Source organism: Protopterus annectens, chromosome 5.part1, assembly GCF_019279795.1.
Source record: "Protopterus annectens isolate FY-2018-M chromosome 5.part1, PAN1.0, whole genome shotgun sequence".
In the NCBI taxonomy this organism is placed as follows: Eukaryota; Metazoa; Chordata; order Ceratodontiformes; family Protopteridae; genus Protopterus; species Protopterus annectens.
The window spans coordinates 288,210,384-288,227,787 of NC_056736.1; the positions used below are offsets into that span (position 1 = coordinate 288,210,384).

Genomic DNA, 17,404 nt, shown 5'->3' on the forward strand with positions numbered 1-17,404 from the left:
TGGGTTGAGTGCTGATGGGACCGGGGTTGGGGTGTATTTCTCCTGTTAGTGTTAGTTGTTTGTGTAGGTAGTGATAGAGTTTGGAGAGCTTAAGTAGGAGTTTGGTGAATCTATTTGTATGGTGAGATTTAGGTTGTAGTGGGAGAAATTTTAGGGTGTTATAGCCTGTAATGGTTGTGTGGAGGAGGGCTGGGGCTACAAGAGGAAGAAATGTGTGTCTAGGTGTTTTCAAGTTGGTAGTTTGTGTGGGAGTGTGTGTGATATAGTGCAGGGAGGTATGCTATGCTGTGAGGGTGTATAACAGGAGCAGAAGAGATGTGAATGTGGTAAGTAGTAGAGTGTGTTGTAGTGCTGTCATAGTAATGCAAGTATGTAACTATATATGAGATGTTTAATTGTGTATAAAAATCAAAGTGTAAGTGGGAGGTGTGTGCTTGTGTGAAAGGGATTGGTAACTGAGAGGTGGGAGTGGTTAAGGTTAAGTATAAGTTTAGTAGTAGTGGGGGTGGGTGGGAATTGGGGATAGGGGAGCGGAGTGAGTGAACAAAGTGGGTTCAGACCATGAGGCTGCAGTTGTGCTCAAAAATATGTATCAGTTGGTGGTATGGGGCAGGTAAGCTTTACTAACTGATAGAACTGCCTAACTGAGCTTGCTTCTGCATTTAATTTCACTTTTGTCTAATTCACCATGTAGGTGTACAACTAATGTCAGTAAGGTATCTAGTAAGGATAGAGTAGGGACTAGAAGCCAGGTAATGTAGGCAGCAACCTAGCTACCGGCAAATGAGCATACCAGATAGGGCAGAACTATAGGACTACACAAAACAGTTTAGTTTAGTTTATAGATAAGCATACACTGTGGCAAGGGTTTTCCTGGAAGGTAGCAGGCTTAATCTTTGCTTTGCTGAATACCAGGAGATTGGAGAGGACCATTAGAGTTATAATTTCCGTGGGTGCTCCTTGTAGAATTTAGTGATAGGGAATGAAAATGGGGAGAAATAAAAAATTTGTTAAGCAGTCATGTAGATAGAGGTCTTATATTGAATAAATAAGGAGGTTTAGAGCTAAGTAGTGGGTGTGGGGGAGGTAGCAAATGAGGGAAGGAACAGGGGAGAGTTTCTCAGTTAGAATGTATAGAAAAAGAATAATGTACCATTACACAACATAACTGGCTACTTTTATCCCTATAACCATGGTAACATCAGCCACATAAACAGCCGTGCAGCAATTTTAAAGCAGCAGATCTAAAATGTTAAATAGCAGAGATAATTACACAGTTCAGCATATGTATTCTGCAACAGCATTTGTTTTAATGTTATTTTAACTGTGTAAGAACTCTCAGTACATGTTTCACCTCAGTTGCAAGATCTAAACATTTGAGAGATATTCTTCATGCAAGAGCAGTCTAGAAGAATAAAAAAAAACAACAGCAGGTCTACACACTGGTGAATCTAGCGTCTTCTGAGTTATACCTGTTCCAAATTGGAACAGATGCCGACTGTTGAACAGATTCAGAAGCAATATGCTTTCACAGTAAAGCGGACCCACAAGAGATGTGAGTGCTTTGTGAGCAGATTGCTTATGTTGCTAGTTCCTAAGTTATGGTCTTCAGCAGCACAGTGTGCTCACTAGGGTATGACTATTTCCTTATAAAATCACCTATGAAAAGGATACCTTAGCTGTGCACTTAGCAGGACAGCATAATGCACTAATTCCTAAGCTAAGCACCTTAGCAAATAGTACCTGTGTTGTGTGCTTAAGCAGTACAACGTAATGGAACAGCTTCCTAAGCTAGACACCTTTGTAAGACATTCCTGAGTTGTGCACTGTAGTAGTGCGAGACAAAGCAATTATTTCCTGAGCTAAGCACCTTTGCATTTAATGCCTGAAAAGTGCACTTTAGCAGTACAACTCCACTTATGTATAAACGGAGATCTAAAAGTAAATGGTCTTGTAACACAGTGTTTCTAGCTGGAGGAATTATTCCGTGCAGTAGAACGCGCCCAGTTTTCTACACTGGTTCATGTGCTAAGTCCTTTAGATGCACAGTGGGCTTAGTTGTGATAGGTATCCTGTGCACAAACAACTATATATGCAACAGAGTAGCTGTTGGTGTAGCACACTGTTGAGTGCGGCACCTACAAGACCATTACCTTCCTTTGGTATCTACAAACTCTAAATAACTGGGTCAAAAATTAGTCGCTATGCCCTCAGGACGCCCATTTGAATAGTACAACAAGTACAAATTCACTAGGATTACAGCCAGAGATATCGTTAACAAACAGACATTTCCCAGTCTAGGTGTGTAACATCCATAACATTACTAAAACCATAGTACAAGTAACAGAGATACAAACAGCTGATAATATAGACAATCTGGAGTTCCAGCAATATAGATATTAACAGTTGATAATATTGATATTATAGACAAGCTGCAGTTTCAGTAATAAAGATCCTAGCAGTAGACAATAAAAGACCTTACTTGGTATGCACACTGCACCAGAACACTAGATCACTTTGCTAGTAGCACATTAACATTTTGAAAATGGCGCCAGCCAGACAACCATACTATGTTACCTCAGCTGTGACATCAACGAGGTGGGGTTTCAGATTGGTCAGACCACGAGGCTGCAGTTGTGCTAAAAAGAAACTATCAGTTGGGTGGTATGGGGCAGGTAAGCTTTACTGACTGATGGAACTGCCTAACTGAGCTTGTTTCTTTCCCTTGACTGAGAATTTTCCCCTAAGCCTTTCTCCCCTTTCCTTTTAAAGATCAAGACAGACTTGCCAAAGATGCTTCTGGTAACTCACTTTGCTCCTGACAACACCAGTTCTCTGTTTTCATGCATTTCAGGACATGGGATCATTAATCCAACCCAGCATTCAAGATCTTCACCTGGCAGTATGGATACATTTGCGATCCCATCTAAGCACCTTTTTTTTCAGAAGAAGTGCAGTAGGTATTAAAGGAGGCTAGAAAACCTGCTACTACAAAATTATACTTGATCAAATGGAAAAGATTTTCTAGTTGGTGTCATAAAAGAGAACAAGATCCATACCAAGTGAATGCTTCCCAATTTCTTCATTATCCATGTGAACTGTTAACATGCTCTCCTGTAAAGGTGGTGCACTTTTTGGACATTTCTGTTTATCTGCCTTTGACTCCCCCCTTCTTTCTCATTCCAAGTTAATAATTTTTAAAGGTGTTTTACATATTAGACAACCTAGAAAACAAGTGTCTCCTCTTTAGGATCTTAATTTTGCATTGGAGAAGTTAACTGTATTACCTTTTGAGCCTACAGATGGTTCTTTAAAATTTCTCATGGAAGACTGTTTTGTTTATTGCTCTGACTTCAGCTGTATGGGTATCTGAGTTGTATGCCGTAATGTCTTCCCAACCTTTTCTGATTCTTATAAACAACCCTTCCTTTATGTCTAAGGTTATTTCTGACTTTACCTTAAACCAGCCCATTAATTTCCTTGTGTTCTATCTTGAACTACATAATAGAGGAAGAAGACTCCTGCACAGCTGGGATTTTACTTGGAGAGGACTAAACATTTTAGAAACTCTAACTTTTTGATGTTGTTCGTGTTTCACTGTTGCAATCATCACACTTGGGTTATCTGCCTGCAGGCAGCCCTCAGTCGGCCCGAATATCAGAGTCTTAGGATTTCTGCTTCAGATGCTGTCACTTCTTCCATGACGTCAGGTCATCAGGGGTATAAAACAGGCAGCCGAAGCCATTACACCAGTCTTTCTTGCCGAGGAGGAGCCCGAAGCAGAAGCAGTTTGCAAGTGCCGGTTCGCCGCTACCTGAAATTTTAGTTTTTGAGTTTGTAATCCTGAAGTCTTCTAAAGCTAAGTACCCCATTGGGGATCCTTTTTTCTTGCTCTAACCGATGTCAGAAAAAGTTAACAATTGTCTTGCCTGTGGAAAGCAAATACCTCGCAGAGATTTTCATTCTTACTGCGTCACCTGTTTAGGCCCAGACCACAATGTCCCTCGTTGTCGGTTTTGTGCCTTAACACCCGAACCATTCATCGTCGGGCTATCTTTGTCGCTAAATTCTTTTGCTCTTGTTCTCCGTATTCTGAAATGGCTTCGTTAAGCCATCCAACTACCGATCTTCCAAGAAAGCATAAAGATAAAGACAGAGACAGACCGCATAGGTCCAAAACTGCCGATGACATTTCTGTTAAGCTAGTCGCCAGTCCTCTGGTACTCAGTGAGGCGCCTTTGCAGCCCCTGATGCCCGCTTCTACAGATTCGCAGGCCTCTGCTGAGACCCATTCGGAGTCCATTATGCCACAAGATACTTCTTCAACTATGGAACCTGTGGATGCCTCTATCTTGGATGGGTTCAGAGCCACTGTGCAGGCACCAGCTTTCGAGGGTGTATTCCAACCTACTGATGTTCGAATTAAACCTTCATTTTTAGCTAAAACTACTGAGTTTCTGAGGCCCAGAGTGTGCACTACGCCTAGAAAACCGACAACCAAAATGCATGCTCAAGCTCCCATGCCACAAAAACAAATGCTTAGAATGGCTGAAGACCTTATTACCCTAATTAGGGGAAGCCAGCCTTCCCCTGCTAAGAGACAAAAAATTGAGTTTCATTCTGATTCTACAGACCAGGAGTCCGATGACTCTGACCGTTCTCATTATCAGGACATGCCCTTATCAACCTATGAGGATTCAGATGCAGAGGAATCCATTCCCCCTGCCTCCCCTCCAGAGGATTTTTCTTTTGGTGAAACCTGGCATACTTTAAGAGAGCATTTCTGCTGGAAATGCCAGGATTACCCTCAGTCCAAAAAGAGACTTAGAGAATTTTTAGAGTTGCCTCAGCACAGGCCTCTAGGTATACCCCCTGTCCTGGATGTTGTAGGTGATGCTTTTATGGAATCCAGTCTTACTCCAGATAGTTTACCCTGGCCCCTAGGAAACCTGACAGGTACTACAGAGTACTTGATTCCCACAAATTTCTCTTCAAGAATCCTACTGTAGACCCAGAGACCATTTCCCAGGGACCTAAAGGTATTAAGGCTACTACAGCCAAAAATCCTACCCCTGCAGACAGGGATTCCACAGCTTTAGTCAGATGGGGTAAGAAGGTATATACCTCTGCAACTCTTGCCATCAGGGCATTGAATTGCTAGTTTCACATGTTGAAGTACCAGCAGTATATTTTAGAACTAATTAAAAAATGGTGTTACTCCCAGATTGTGCAGAAAATAAAGATTTACAAGCGCTAATGCATTCTGCAAACCAAGTTAGTAAGCATACTTTGCAGTGTGACTTTGATGCCCTAGAAGCATCTTGCAGGGCTGCAGTCACTGGATCTGTACTGAGAAGCCATGCATGCTTGGCTGAAGGAACAAATCTTGCCAGATCATGTCAAATTCAAATTACTAGACACTCCTTTAAATAAAGACTGTTTATTTGGCACCAAAGCAGAAGAGGTTCTTAAAAAGATGGAAGAAAAAGCTAAATCTATGCAAACTGTTAAAGAATTCTTACAAATGCAACCACCTAGATTCAGTAGGCATTGGCCTTCTAAAAACTGGTCCTTCCCACCCCCTTCCAGGCCTTCTCAGACCAAATCCAGGGGAAACAGGCCACCCAGACTACAGTCTCAGGGTATGCAGAGATCTAGACAATGGAGTGCTCCCACCTTAAAAACAGGAAGTGGTAAGCCGCCCCCTTATGGAAAAAGTTCACAATGACTTTTCAGTTATCCTTCCCAGCCCTGTCCAATTAATTGTGCTCCTAGGAGGAAAACTTGCCCTTCATGCAAAAAACCTGGATGTTTATTACTCAGGACAGATGGGTCCTAAACTTTGTATCCCAGCGGTACAGATTCTACTTCCGTACACTGCCAATCCCAAGCGGGTTTCCAGACCTTCCTCCAAACCAGTGGGCAGAGGCTCAAAACCAAGTACTTTCCTTGCTCAATATCTGAGCTATTCAACCTGTTCCAGTAGAACAAAGGGGCAGGGTTTCTACCCCAGACTTTTCCTGGTGCCCAGAAAAGAGGGCTCTTGGTGCCCAATCCTGGATCTATCCACTTTCAACACATTTCTGGTGGTCCCAAAATTCAAGATGCTTACCCTGCAACAGCTTCTCTGTATGCTAGCCGAGAATGCCTGGTTAGTCACTCTAGACTTAAAAGAAGCTTATCTGCACAACCCCATAAGGGAGTCTTGCAGAAAATATCTACGCTTCAGGGCAGGCTCTATGCATTATCAGTTCACTGCACTTCCCTTTGGCTTATCTACTGCGCCCAACAGACGCATCAGACTATGCATGGGGGGGCTCACATGGCAGGCAAATGCATTCAGGGCCACTGGAGCCCAGCCCAGATTCTCCTGCACATCAGTCAAAAAGAGATGCTAGCTGTACAGAATGCTCTGGCAGCCTTCAAATACATAATCCTTCCAGGACAACTGCTGATAAAAACAGACAACAGCACAGTTATGTAGTACATAATCAATCAGGGGGAGAACCCATTCTTACCCCCTCTGCAGGTTAGCCATGGCCCTGTGGAATACAACCTTGAACAACCAAGTGCATCTACAAGCTCAATTCCTGCAAAGCAAACAAAATTCACTGGCAGACGACTTAAGCAGAAATCTCATAGACCCACATGAGTGGAAATTGGAGCCCAACACCTTCAGCCTTCTGATCCAGAGATGGGGAACACCGGAGGTGGACCTATTTACCTCCCCCGAGAACCACCAGTTGAGCAAATTCTGCACCAGGAACCCTCACAGCAAGGCCTGGAAGGTGGATGCCCTATCCTTTCAATGAGAATACCTCTCAATTTATGCCTTTCCCCCTTTGCCCTTCCTCTCAAAAATACTACTCAAGATAAAACAGGACAGGCCAAGGGCAATTCTTATTGCCCCAGACTGGCCACGCCAGCACTGGTACCCACTCTTGTGCAGTCTGACAACAGTGCCACCCCGGCACCTTCACCAAACTCCTACCCTGCTGTCTCAGCAGGAGGGGAAGATTTTGCATCCACAATTGCAATCCCTAAACCTTGCATCCTGGCTTATCCTTTGAATACTCCACCAGCAACCCTCAGAAAACATGTGCTGGATGTCATTCTTGAAGCCAGAAGGCCTAGTACTAGGAAATACTATGCTAAAAAGTGGAAAATATGTTGTTCTTGGAATCAGTCTCAATGGAAGGACACAGCAGTGCCCTCCTTACCTCTAATTGTGGATTACCTAGCAGAGCTACTCCACAGAGTCCTGTCCTTCTCCTCCATTAAGATTCATGCCTCTGCCATCTTAGCTCATTATAATAATGAGCCACCTCTATTTTCCCACCCTCTCATCAAACAGTTCCTGAGAGGGGCTAACAACTTAAGGCCCCCTTGGAGAGCACCCACCCCTGCCTGGGACCTTAACTTTGTACTGGAAAAGCTCACGCTTCCCCCTTTTGAACCTGCAGCTTCAACAGAGCTACAATGCCTCTCTTGAAAAACAACCTTGCTTTTTAGCCATAACTTCAGCAAGAAGAGTGTCTGAGTTACAGGCACTAATGGCTGTGGAACCCTTCATTATTTTCCATGCTGACGGGGTTTCCCTCAGGACTAACCTGTCCTTCATGCTTAAAGTGGTGTCCAGTGTGGCTTTAAACCAATCCATCCATTTGCCAACCTTCTTCCCTAGCCCTCAGAATAAAGGGGAAGGGATCCTGCACTCCTTGGACATGCACAGACAGCTCAGGTTCTACCTTGACATGACTAAACCTTTCAGAAAATCTGACCAGCTGCTGCTACAGGGGCAGAGGGCAGGGCCATTTCAAAGCAAACCATCTCCAAATGGATAGCACATTGCATCCATTTCTGCTACAAACACCATGGAAAACCTACCCCACAGGGGATCAGACCACATTCCACTAGGGCTACTTCCACCTCTACAGTTTTTCTCAGGGGAGTCCCTACCAGGGACATTCTGGAAGCTGCAACCTGGAGTTCTGTACACACCTTCACCAAGCATTAATACTTACCAATCTTTTCTAAATCCAGAGCTGGATTTGCTGCAACAAGTCTTGCAAGGCCTATGAACCAGCCCTACCACTGCTTGACTGCCTCCATCCTTCTTCAGCTTTGGGAATCACATTTATGGTAAGTGTACACAACTGTACTTTTCCTATGATGAGAAAAAGACATTCATTAGCTAAACACTATTTCCAGGTGGCTGTCTCAAGCAATCCAATTTTTTGTTACTTTCACAATGGTATTAGTCTACCTCAGAAAGCCAAAGTTCACTTTACTAGAGCTAAGGCTACTTCTGAGGCTTTTTGCACTCTAGGTCTATCCTAGGGGCTGCTACTTGGTCTACTCTATCCACCTTTACTAGGTACTACAACCTAGACTCAGTTGCCAGAGCTAAATCAGAATTTGCAGAAACCATACTACAATGACTTCTAGCCTGTGGACCTTCTCCATACACCCATTTTTATTTGCTTTCCAGGGTAGTCATTGATCTCATTGGACCATCTCAGGCAGACCACTGAAGAAGCACATTCTTCAGAAGCTATGGCAATCATCCCATACAGTTATGGCTATTGTAACAGTTATCTAAGGAAGAACATAGTACAGTTGTGTTAGTTAACTTACCATGGTAGTAGATGTTTGAATAGATTGCTGTTGCAGTATCAGCGTCCTCACACCTACCCCCTTTTATCTTTCATTCCTTCTTTTCCAGTCCAAGTTGAGGTACCCTAATTTACATTTGCCCTCCCTGGATAGCATGACAGTTTCTACTGGTTTTGATTACATTGTTTTAGAGCATCAGGCTTCAGGTGTTCCTTTAGGCAAAACGCACTGAATTTTAGCACTCCCGTACATTCCTTTTATACTAACACATTCTCTTGTGCTAAGGACATATGTACATTGAACAAGGAAGAAACCCAAACCATTGTAGAATGGCCAGATATCTGATCCTTGGCAGGATAAATCTCTTATAGTTATGGCAACTGCAACAGTAATCTATTCTAACATCTGCTGTTACGGTAAATGATACAAGTGCACTATGTGAGGAAACCAGAGTACTCAGATGAAAAAACAAGCAGATACAGAGACAACATGCAAACAGTGACCAGAGGTTAGGACTAAACCCAAGAACCCAGAGCTGTGAGTCAGTATATTGCTCGCTAACTTCACAAGTGATGCTGGTGGTGCACTGGGGCAAAATGTTCCCCATTATGGATGACATCATGTTATGTAGAATGGCTAGTATAGAAAATGAGGTTCACAAGACCTGGCAGGAGATACAAGAAGAGTGAAGTGATTGTCTGTGGTTTAGCACCATGGGTTCAGTGCAAAAACATATAGTGATATATGTTGTTGCTAAAGTACAGTTTGCGATGTGTCAGAGCAGGATGAGGCTTTTGAACTTAGACTGCTGAACGATAAGAAACTGAACAACAACACTGTATACTGAAAATAAAGTAGAAGTAAATCAAAAACTAGGCAATAGTACTTCAAAATCGAAAGTATGTTAAAGTAATAAGCCAACTGTGCATGCTGTTAGTGAGCCAATTATGAGAATATAGTCGTGATTCCAGCTCTGAAAATAAAGACAGATCTACATAAGGAAAATTATGAGCTAAGTATAGACTATAGTAGGAATAGTTGGAGAGGTTCAGCATTAACTTTGTAGAGTAGATGAGAGCAGGAACATGGCTGAGTCACTGAAGCATCTAAGAAGCATAGAAGTACAAAAAGAGAGTTTCTTTGAGGTCACTGAATATAACAATAGGGGAGACTTAGCTTCAATTTAGGGGTATGCCTTTCTGCAAGTGGAGGCAACTCATTGGAGGGCAAGAGTAAAAACATAACTTCAGTATGAAAAGATGTGATACAGCTAAAGGAACAGTAAGTACTAAAGAGGAAAGCATGGAAAAATGGCATATGGGAGCAGGACTTGTGGCTTAATGCAAGAGACATGATGGAGCAAATGATCTTATTTTGCTAGCTTTACTTTTAATTTTTTTACATCAAGTGCTGCATCTAGGACTCACTTTCTTCACCAGTGAAACAGTGGAACTAGTTTGTAAACAACTTGACTACTGCTACTTGGTTAGTTGATTTTAGACCTATGGATAATTTTCAGGGCAAGAATTTTCTTTGACTAGGAGATAAAAGAAAACATGTAGTAAAGCATAACATGTCTACACAGTGAAATAAAGGACCATGTAACAGGCATTTTAGTTCTTTACCACTAAATGTATTTTTTATTCATGCTGTCTTCCACTTTCATGTGGTGTATTATTTTTCAGCCTATCTTTTTAAACGAGGTGCTGGTTAAGCTACCAACAGATCCTTCAGGAGATGAGCCAATTTTTCACATCTCTCACATTGACAGAGTTTATACACTGCGGGCTGAAAGTATTAATGAAAGGTAAGGTATGCCATTTTGTTAATTTCTTGTACCAGTTTTCTGTGCTGCCTAACCCTCTGTGAAACAGTATCTAATTTCCCAAATTGCTGCTGTTCCTGCATATTTGTAAAACTAAGTGGGGCAAGAACATGGGCAGTTTGTGCTGTTTATATTAGTTGTTGATGGGACTGACCCTGATAAGTAGAATTTCACTAATCAATCCTTTCATTTCCTAGTCTGTTCTTCTTCATGTTATGAGGTACAGAAAATATTAAAAAGTCAGATTACAGGCAACTTCAGCATGTAAGACATTTCAAGACAATATCTGAATGTACTATCTTTTTTCTTTTTGGGCAGACCATGTTTCAGTTAAAGACTACCCCAACATGATTGATTTCTGGTGAGACTGCCATCTGGGATTAGGTGATGAAAGATAGAAAGAATGTATATTAAAGTGATTTAACAGACTCAAACTATACTTTAAGGGTAATGTTGCTGTGAGTTAATTTCATCACGTGGTAAAATAGAAGAGCCACAAAGCTCTTTTTATTTCTCACTGCTTAAAGACACTTATTTGTTTTGGTGTGATTTTATTGCTTTACGTTTTATTTGTTCTGCTTTCATTTTTTTTTTTGGTGTTCTCATTAGTTTCAGGCACTGAGAAAATTTACCATTCTTGGTCTTATCCCAGACTTGCAGACTTTTCATTGGTGAAGCTTTTATTGTTGATGTTTCAGTTTATTTACTTTAGGCAGCAGAGAAAGCAGAACAGGATCACTAACTTATTGTATTCCTATTCAGGAAACTTGGTTCATAGGTATGTACTAGGCTAGCGGCTCTTGCAGGACATTTTAAGCCTGGCCAGTTTCCTTTTTATTGCTTGAATGAATCTATCCCATTCAATGTTAGATTGGCCTTACCCGTCTGTCGTCGATAATTATATATTACCTCTATTGAGAATAACTGAGATTGTGCCATAGATCATTTGAGGAGACCCATGCCTTATTGCCCCTAAGTTGTATTCTGTTAAATTCTTTCTACTTCAGTCTCCTTGCCCCCTCCCAAAGCACTATTGAGGTGGGATGTTGAGATAGCCATCCTTAAGCCCCCTCATCTCCTCACACTCTCCTTCCATATACTGAAAGGCTTAAGTATCTTGTTCGTAAGAACAAAGTATATTGGATAATGACAAATCTCAGAATCCAGTTGCCAGTATCTGGCAAACCCCATGTATCATATATTCAATATTCTTCCATGAACTTGGGACAGCTTGTTGGTTCTATTTATGACCAGAGTACAAGAAGATGATGACATCTTTCTAGAAACAAGGGACAGTTTTTGTTCTGTTGAACTTTGTAAAAGCCCAACTGTATTTATTTTCACTTCTGTCCAAGTTTGGTCCACAGGGCAAATTACAGATGTTTGTTATAGTTATAACTGATGGGCTGCATTTTTAACTGCCCATCTTGTTCGGTCTTCATAAAGCTGGATTTGTGCCATCATGCTAGGCCAAACATAAAATAAAGACAGTCTGTTTCTGTATACTTTAAATATTAAACTATATAGAAAAGTTGAAATGTTCATAGTTGGTCTGAACAGAGAGAGACAGGGAGATGACTGGCCTTGTTTATATCATGTTCTTGACTGTTTGGGCCTCCCTGTATAACTGCTTAATGTCTCTCTCTGCATAATTGTTCCTTGACAGCTATTAAATTATGCATCTTATTGATTGCAGCTGTACATTTGCACTAAGACGTAACACTGTGGTGATCATTTCTTTTATTATCTGATGCTTCATAAAGAGCCACTGATTCAAACTGCCCACATGAAGTAAGCATATTCACGATATCTAGGTAAGAAGAGAGATTTTGAGAGCTTTCAAACTTGCAGTGTATTATTAAAAATTTGAATGCAAATTATTCCAAATCAAACAACATCCATCATAAATAAAATTAATGAAATACAGTCAACTTACAAACAACTGGAGAATAAGTTGCTCATCCATATAACAACGATACTGTAATCTAGGAAAAAAATGAAAAAATCTTATTGACATCAAAAAGACTGAATTTTTTAAAATTGTGATGCTTGTTAATGATACTTGTGCAATAGTAAGATCAGTCACTCCTGTGCAGTCCTGAAAAGACTCCTGTGCAGTCTTGAAAAGGCCTGTCAAAGAATTCATGCAATTGTCATTTAAATTCTTCCTGTAAATGCTGCAAGGAAAATCACATAGGCGCCAGATGCATATCTAGAGAAAGTCTGCCTAGTTTTTTTTCATTTGTCTAGTTATTACCTTCTTAGATGCCAGGAGCATCAAACACTAAAGTGCATCTTTGTAGAACTTTGCTTATCCTTCTATATCCCAACAGCTCACTATCCAAGCTTTACCCTTTTCAGACATAGTTTGTGGAGTGATATTTCTTGAACTGATCCAGACCTGGAAAATCCCATAAGATATGCATCCATTCTTCTGTACCACCAACATTACACTTCCGGCAAATCGGGAAAACTTCATGAAGCATTCTGCTTATTTATGATATTAATATATTTATGTAAGCATTTCCAACAAAGATTCAAAATCTCCTAGAAATAGTGGCTTAGTAAGGAAGCATTCAGAAACTTTGGCTTCAGTCTCTGTGAGACTACACAAATCTTGTCAGATCTGTGTAATGCATCACTAGAGCTCACCTGAATCACTGATAGTATGCCACAAAACCAAGACATTAACCTAGTTATTTTTTATTTATACAGTCTGCAGTAATATGAAGTAATTCCAGGACGCCAATCTCTGCAACTGTCAACCCTTTAGTGGTTTAAAATGAGCCATAAATCTATAGTAAAACAAAAGATGATGAGGCCACATACCAAACCTATCTTGACAGTACTGGAAGCTAAACGGTCTGTTACTCGTTGTTTGCTGCTCTAAGTAAGAGATGCTGGTAGCCTTGTATGCCCCTTCTTCATATTTTTTGCCAGCTCATTTGGTATGCAAACCAAGTCCTTAGTCCATTTCTCCACACCTATGAGATGAAAGCCTTGTAACACATCCTTAGACAAGGTAGCCGTTAAGGGGAAGAAAACTGTTTCCTACTGATAGCCTGATAACTCAGTATAAATGAATGACTCTAGCTTCCCAGGAGTTTCCAGTCATTTAGTCCTTGTCTAATGTTTATTACAGGATGATATGTCCTTCTTTTCCCCACAAACAGAATGAGATTATTTGGCTGCTGAAGACTTGGCAGTTCATTTGGGAGATATTAGACTACCACCTGCATGCAAATAAGGGCTACAGCAAAACAAACATTTGAATGCCTGAGACTTTCTCTGGAAGAACAAGTAAAAGTAGCCTATGTCTCCTAAAGGCATGTGCTACAGCCTCTAACCACTGATTCATATGTTGAAGTGACTGTCTCTTTACACTAAGGGCTACCTGGATTCTTTTGCATTTAATGTCATCTTATTGCCAGTGATAGGGTCAGACTTTTAGCAGTCTTTGTGGCAGAAGTAAGTTGATATTAATGCTGCTGTTTTGGATTATTTAACAAAAATGGGACATAGGCTTAGTGAGATTATCTTGGTCCACAAAAGATAAATAAAATAGCGAACTAAAAAAATATATAGAGTAGTTATTGAGAACTGACCAGTCAAGAAGTGAAAGAGTCTGGCAGATTGTCTACTTGTTCAGAAAGGTAAAACAACAAATTATCAGCAAATAAGGAAGACTTACATTCCCTCCCTCCATAGGTTCATAGGTTCATACTAGGCTATCTGCCCTGGGGCAATTATAAGCCTAGCCCGATTCTGTATGGCTTACGCCACCCCTTGACTTGAGTATACTGTGCCCTTTTTAAGGTTTAGTTTACTGTGCCTCTGTCTAATAGTGACATGGGAGTAATCCCTGGGACAAACCTACGATCCCCCATCCACCTATCGAGATTCTTCTTGAAGAGATTCAGTGAGGTGCTCTGCCTCACATGAACTGGAATTCTATTCCAGAGCAAAGGGAGCCTTTGGGTTATGAACCTGTCCTTCCAGCAAGTTCTATTTATTTCTGTGCTGAGGTTCAAGTCCCTCGAGCATGTGGCTCTAAGGGATTTAAATTTACTGAGGTGGAGCATGTCCATTAATTCTGGATTTGACATAGCTTTGTATGTCAGGCATAGATCACCTCGAAGCAGGCGGTATGCAACTGAGTAGAGCTGGAGTTTTTTTAACCGAGCAGCATATGGCATCTGTTTGAGACCCTTGATCCTCTTGGTGAGATACTTTTGGGGTCTCTAATTGCTGCAGGTGTCGGGTAAGGTACATCCCAAAAGGGGCATTGTATTCTATGATGGGCCTGATGAGGGATGAATAAAGGGGCACGATTACCTCTCTTGATGTAGATGTGAAACCCTTCATGATGAGGTGGGCTATGTAGAAGGTCTTTCTAACCACTTAGGCAATGTGGTTTTCAAAGGAGAGATTGCTATCAACTTGGGTCCCCAGGTCCCTAATAACTTTCTCTGTACTTAATGGGTTTCCACCTATGTGGTAATTTGTGGGCACATTGTTTTTGCCAAAGGGTATGACTATACATTTTTTGGCATTTAGCTTTAAACCATGGCGCTGGCACCAGTTATCTGTCTCTGTGAGACCTTTTTGAAGGATGTTTGCGTCAGCTGGAGAGTCGATTATGGTGCCCAGTTTGCAGTCGTCTGCAGACTTGGTGAGCCATAGTCCTTCCATGTTTGCCTGTACCTCGGAAAAGTATATACTGAACAAGAGTGGTCCCAGGACAGAACCCTGTGGGATGCCGCTTGTGACCGGTTTCGAGTCTGACATGGCTCCAGCAACTCTCACTCTGTGGGTTCTGTCTTTGAGCCAGTTTGTGACCCATCTTGTGACATAGGGGTTTATATTTAAGCTGGATAGCTTATCTATGATGCCCGAGTGGGGTATTGTGTCAAATGCCTTTACAAGGTCCAGATAGGCTGTGTGGACTACCTTCCCTTCATCTATGGCTTTGGTGACTGTTTCGAAGAAGTCAGCCAGGTTCAAAAGGCAGAATCTGCCCTTGACAAAGCCGAACTGGGTAGGATCTAGTGTCTGTAGGTCCCCACTGTCTTTATGAGCTCCATGAATGATCCTCTCCATAGCCTTGCAGACTAAGCTAGTCATGCTTATGGGGCGATAGTTTCCAGGGTCCGTAGAGGCTCCACCTTTGTGGAGTGGGACCACTGTTGCTGTACACCATTCTGTGGGCACATATCCTGTAGTGAGGCTGAGATTGTATAGCTGTTTTATTTGAGGGATTAGTTCCTCTTGGAGTTCATGTAGGACGCAACCCGGGACGCCATCTGGTCCCATGGAAGCAGTGTTTTTTGCTTTGGAGAGGGCAGCCTTCACCCGAGCATCAGAGATGTTTGGGAGGCAGCCCTCTGCCGGGATAGATACTTGCTCTTTTGGGGGGGGGAGAAGTTTGCACTGAACCTGTCTGCCAGGATATTGGCGATGTCTGTGGGTTCAGTGTATTTTTTGTCGTTTAGAATCAACAAAGAACAAGTCTTGGAGTTGCATCCCAGGTTCCTAACATAACTGAAAAAAGCCTTATGATTGTCTTTGGTGTCCTGTGCAATTTTTCTCTCGAAGCTGGCCTTGGAGGATTTTATGAGGGATCGTAATTTTTTGCTAGTACTGATCAGAGATGCCTTCCCTATTAGGGATTTTGCTCTATCATGTAGTAGCTTCCTCCTTCTGTTGTACAGTTTATTTATGGCAGGTGTCCACCAGACTGGATGCCTGCCTTTGGATGATTGGGTCTTGGTTTTGTTTGGGATAGCATGATCCATGTATTCCTGGAGATGTCCGTAGAATGTGTTTATATAGGATTATGCAGTTTGGGCCATAGTTTCCACTGGCCCTGGGGCCTTGAAGGATTCCACTTCACTTTTGAGAAGTGAGAAGTTCGCTTTTGAGAAGTTTTTCACTGTGGTTTTCTGGGCTGGGGGTGGGGTCGGGATGTGGACATCCAGTGAAATTAATTTATGGTCTGATCTTACCAATGAGGGATATACTTCTGGTGTGGAGCATAGTGTCCCCATGTTGGTAATGATCAGGTCTAGTATGTTGTCCCCTCTTGTGGGAGTGGTGACTAGTTGTTCCATAGCATTTGAGTTTATAATTTCCAGGAACCTTTGGGCTAAGGTGCTGGGGCTTGAGTAGTGCTCCCAGTCAATGTTTGGGTAGTTGAAGTCACCCAATATAATGGTGTTCGGAGAGATCTTCATGTTCTCCAATGTTTTCAGGAAAGCCGAGTGGGATTCCTGACTTTGAGAGGGTGGTTTGTAGGATGCTATAAACTGAAAAGCAGTCTTGCCTACTGTTAGTTGCACATGGATGGTCTCCAATACTTCGTGCAATGCCACTAACCTGGAGGTGTGGATATCCTTGATAAATATGGAAACTCCCCCTCCTTTTGTGGTTCGATCCGGGTTTTGGGGCCGAAAAGCATGATATGAGGTATAGCCTGGTAGTGCTGGGGTGCTCTCTGGAGCCTTGACCCAGGTTTCTGTCATTGCATAGGTATCGATGTTCTCCATACTGAGGAGAGCTTCGAGTGCGTGCATCTTGAGGTTAAGACTTCTGGCGTTAAGCAGCATTACCCTTAGTTTCTTGTTCCTTGTGCTGTCTATGGGGGTGGGTTTGACTTTTGAACCTTGCCTAAAAAAGGCACTATGGGGGTGGCAAGAGCCTTTGCCAATATCCGAAAGCCCAGTGGTGACAGGTGCAAGCCGTCCCTAGCGAAGCAACGTGGCTTGTCGAGCATGTCATCCCAGGCTGACAGACACTGGATCCCCTTTGAATGATACCAAAATTTTAGCCAATTGTTAAAATCGATCATTTTATCTATGTACTGTGGCATCATTCTAGGTGAGGGTAAGATGCTGCTCAAGGTCAGGGTCATACCAGCCTGGGCTACATGATCAGAGAGCTCCTCTATGTCTCTTTTCATGTAGT

At 42.0% G+C, this 17,404-nt stretch overlaps 1 protein-coding gene across 1 annotated transcript in view; it reads left to right on the forward strand.

Moving 5' to 3' along the window:
* Window positions 1-17,404, forward strand: part of ITSN1 (intersectin 1) — a 2,682,533-nt gene that overhangs the window by 2,564,872 nt on the left and 100,257 nt on the right. Inside the window, exon 32 of the mRNA XM_044072770.1 lies at window positions 10,302-10,423. Coding sequence (XP_043928705.1) covers window positions 10,302-10,423 — 122 coding nt within the window. The remainder of the gene's footprint in view (window positions 1-10,301; window positions 10,424-17,404) is intronic.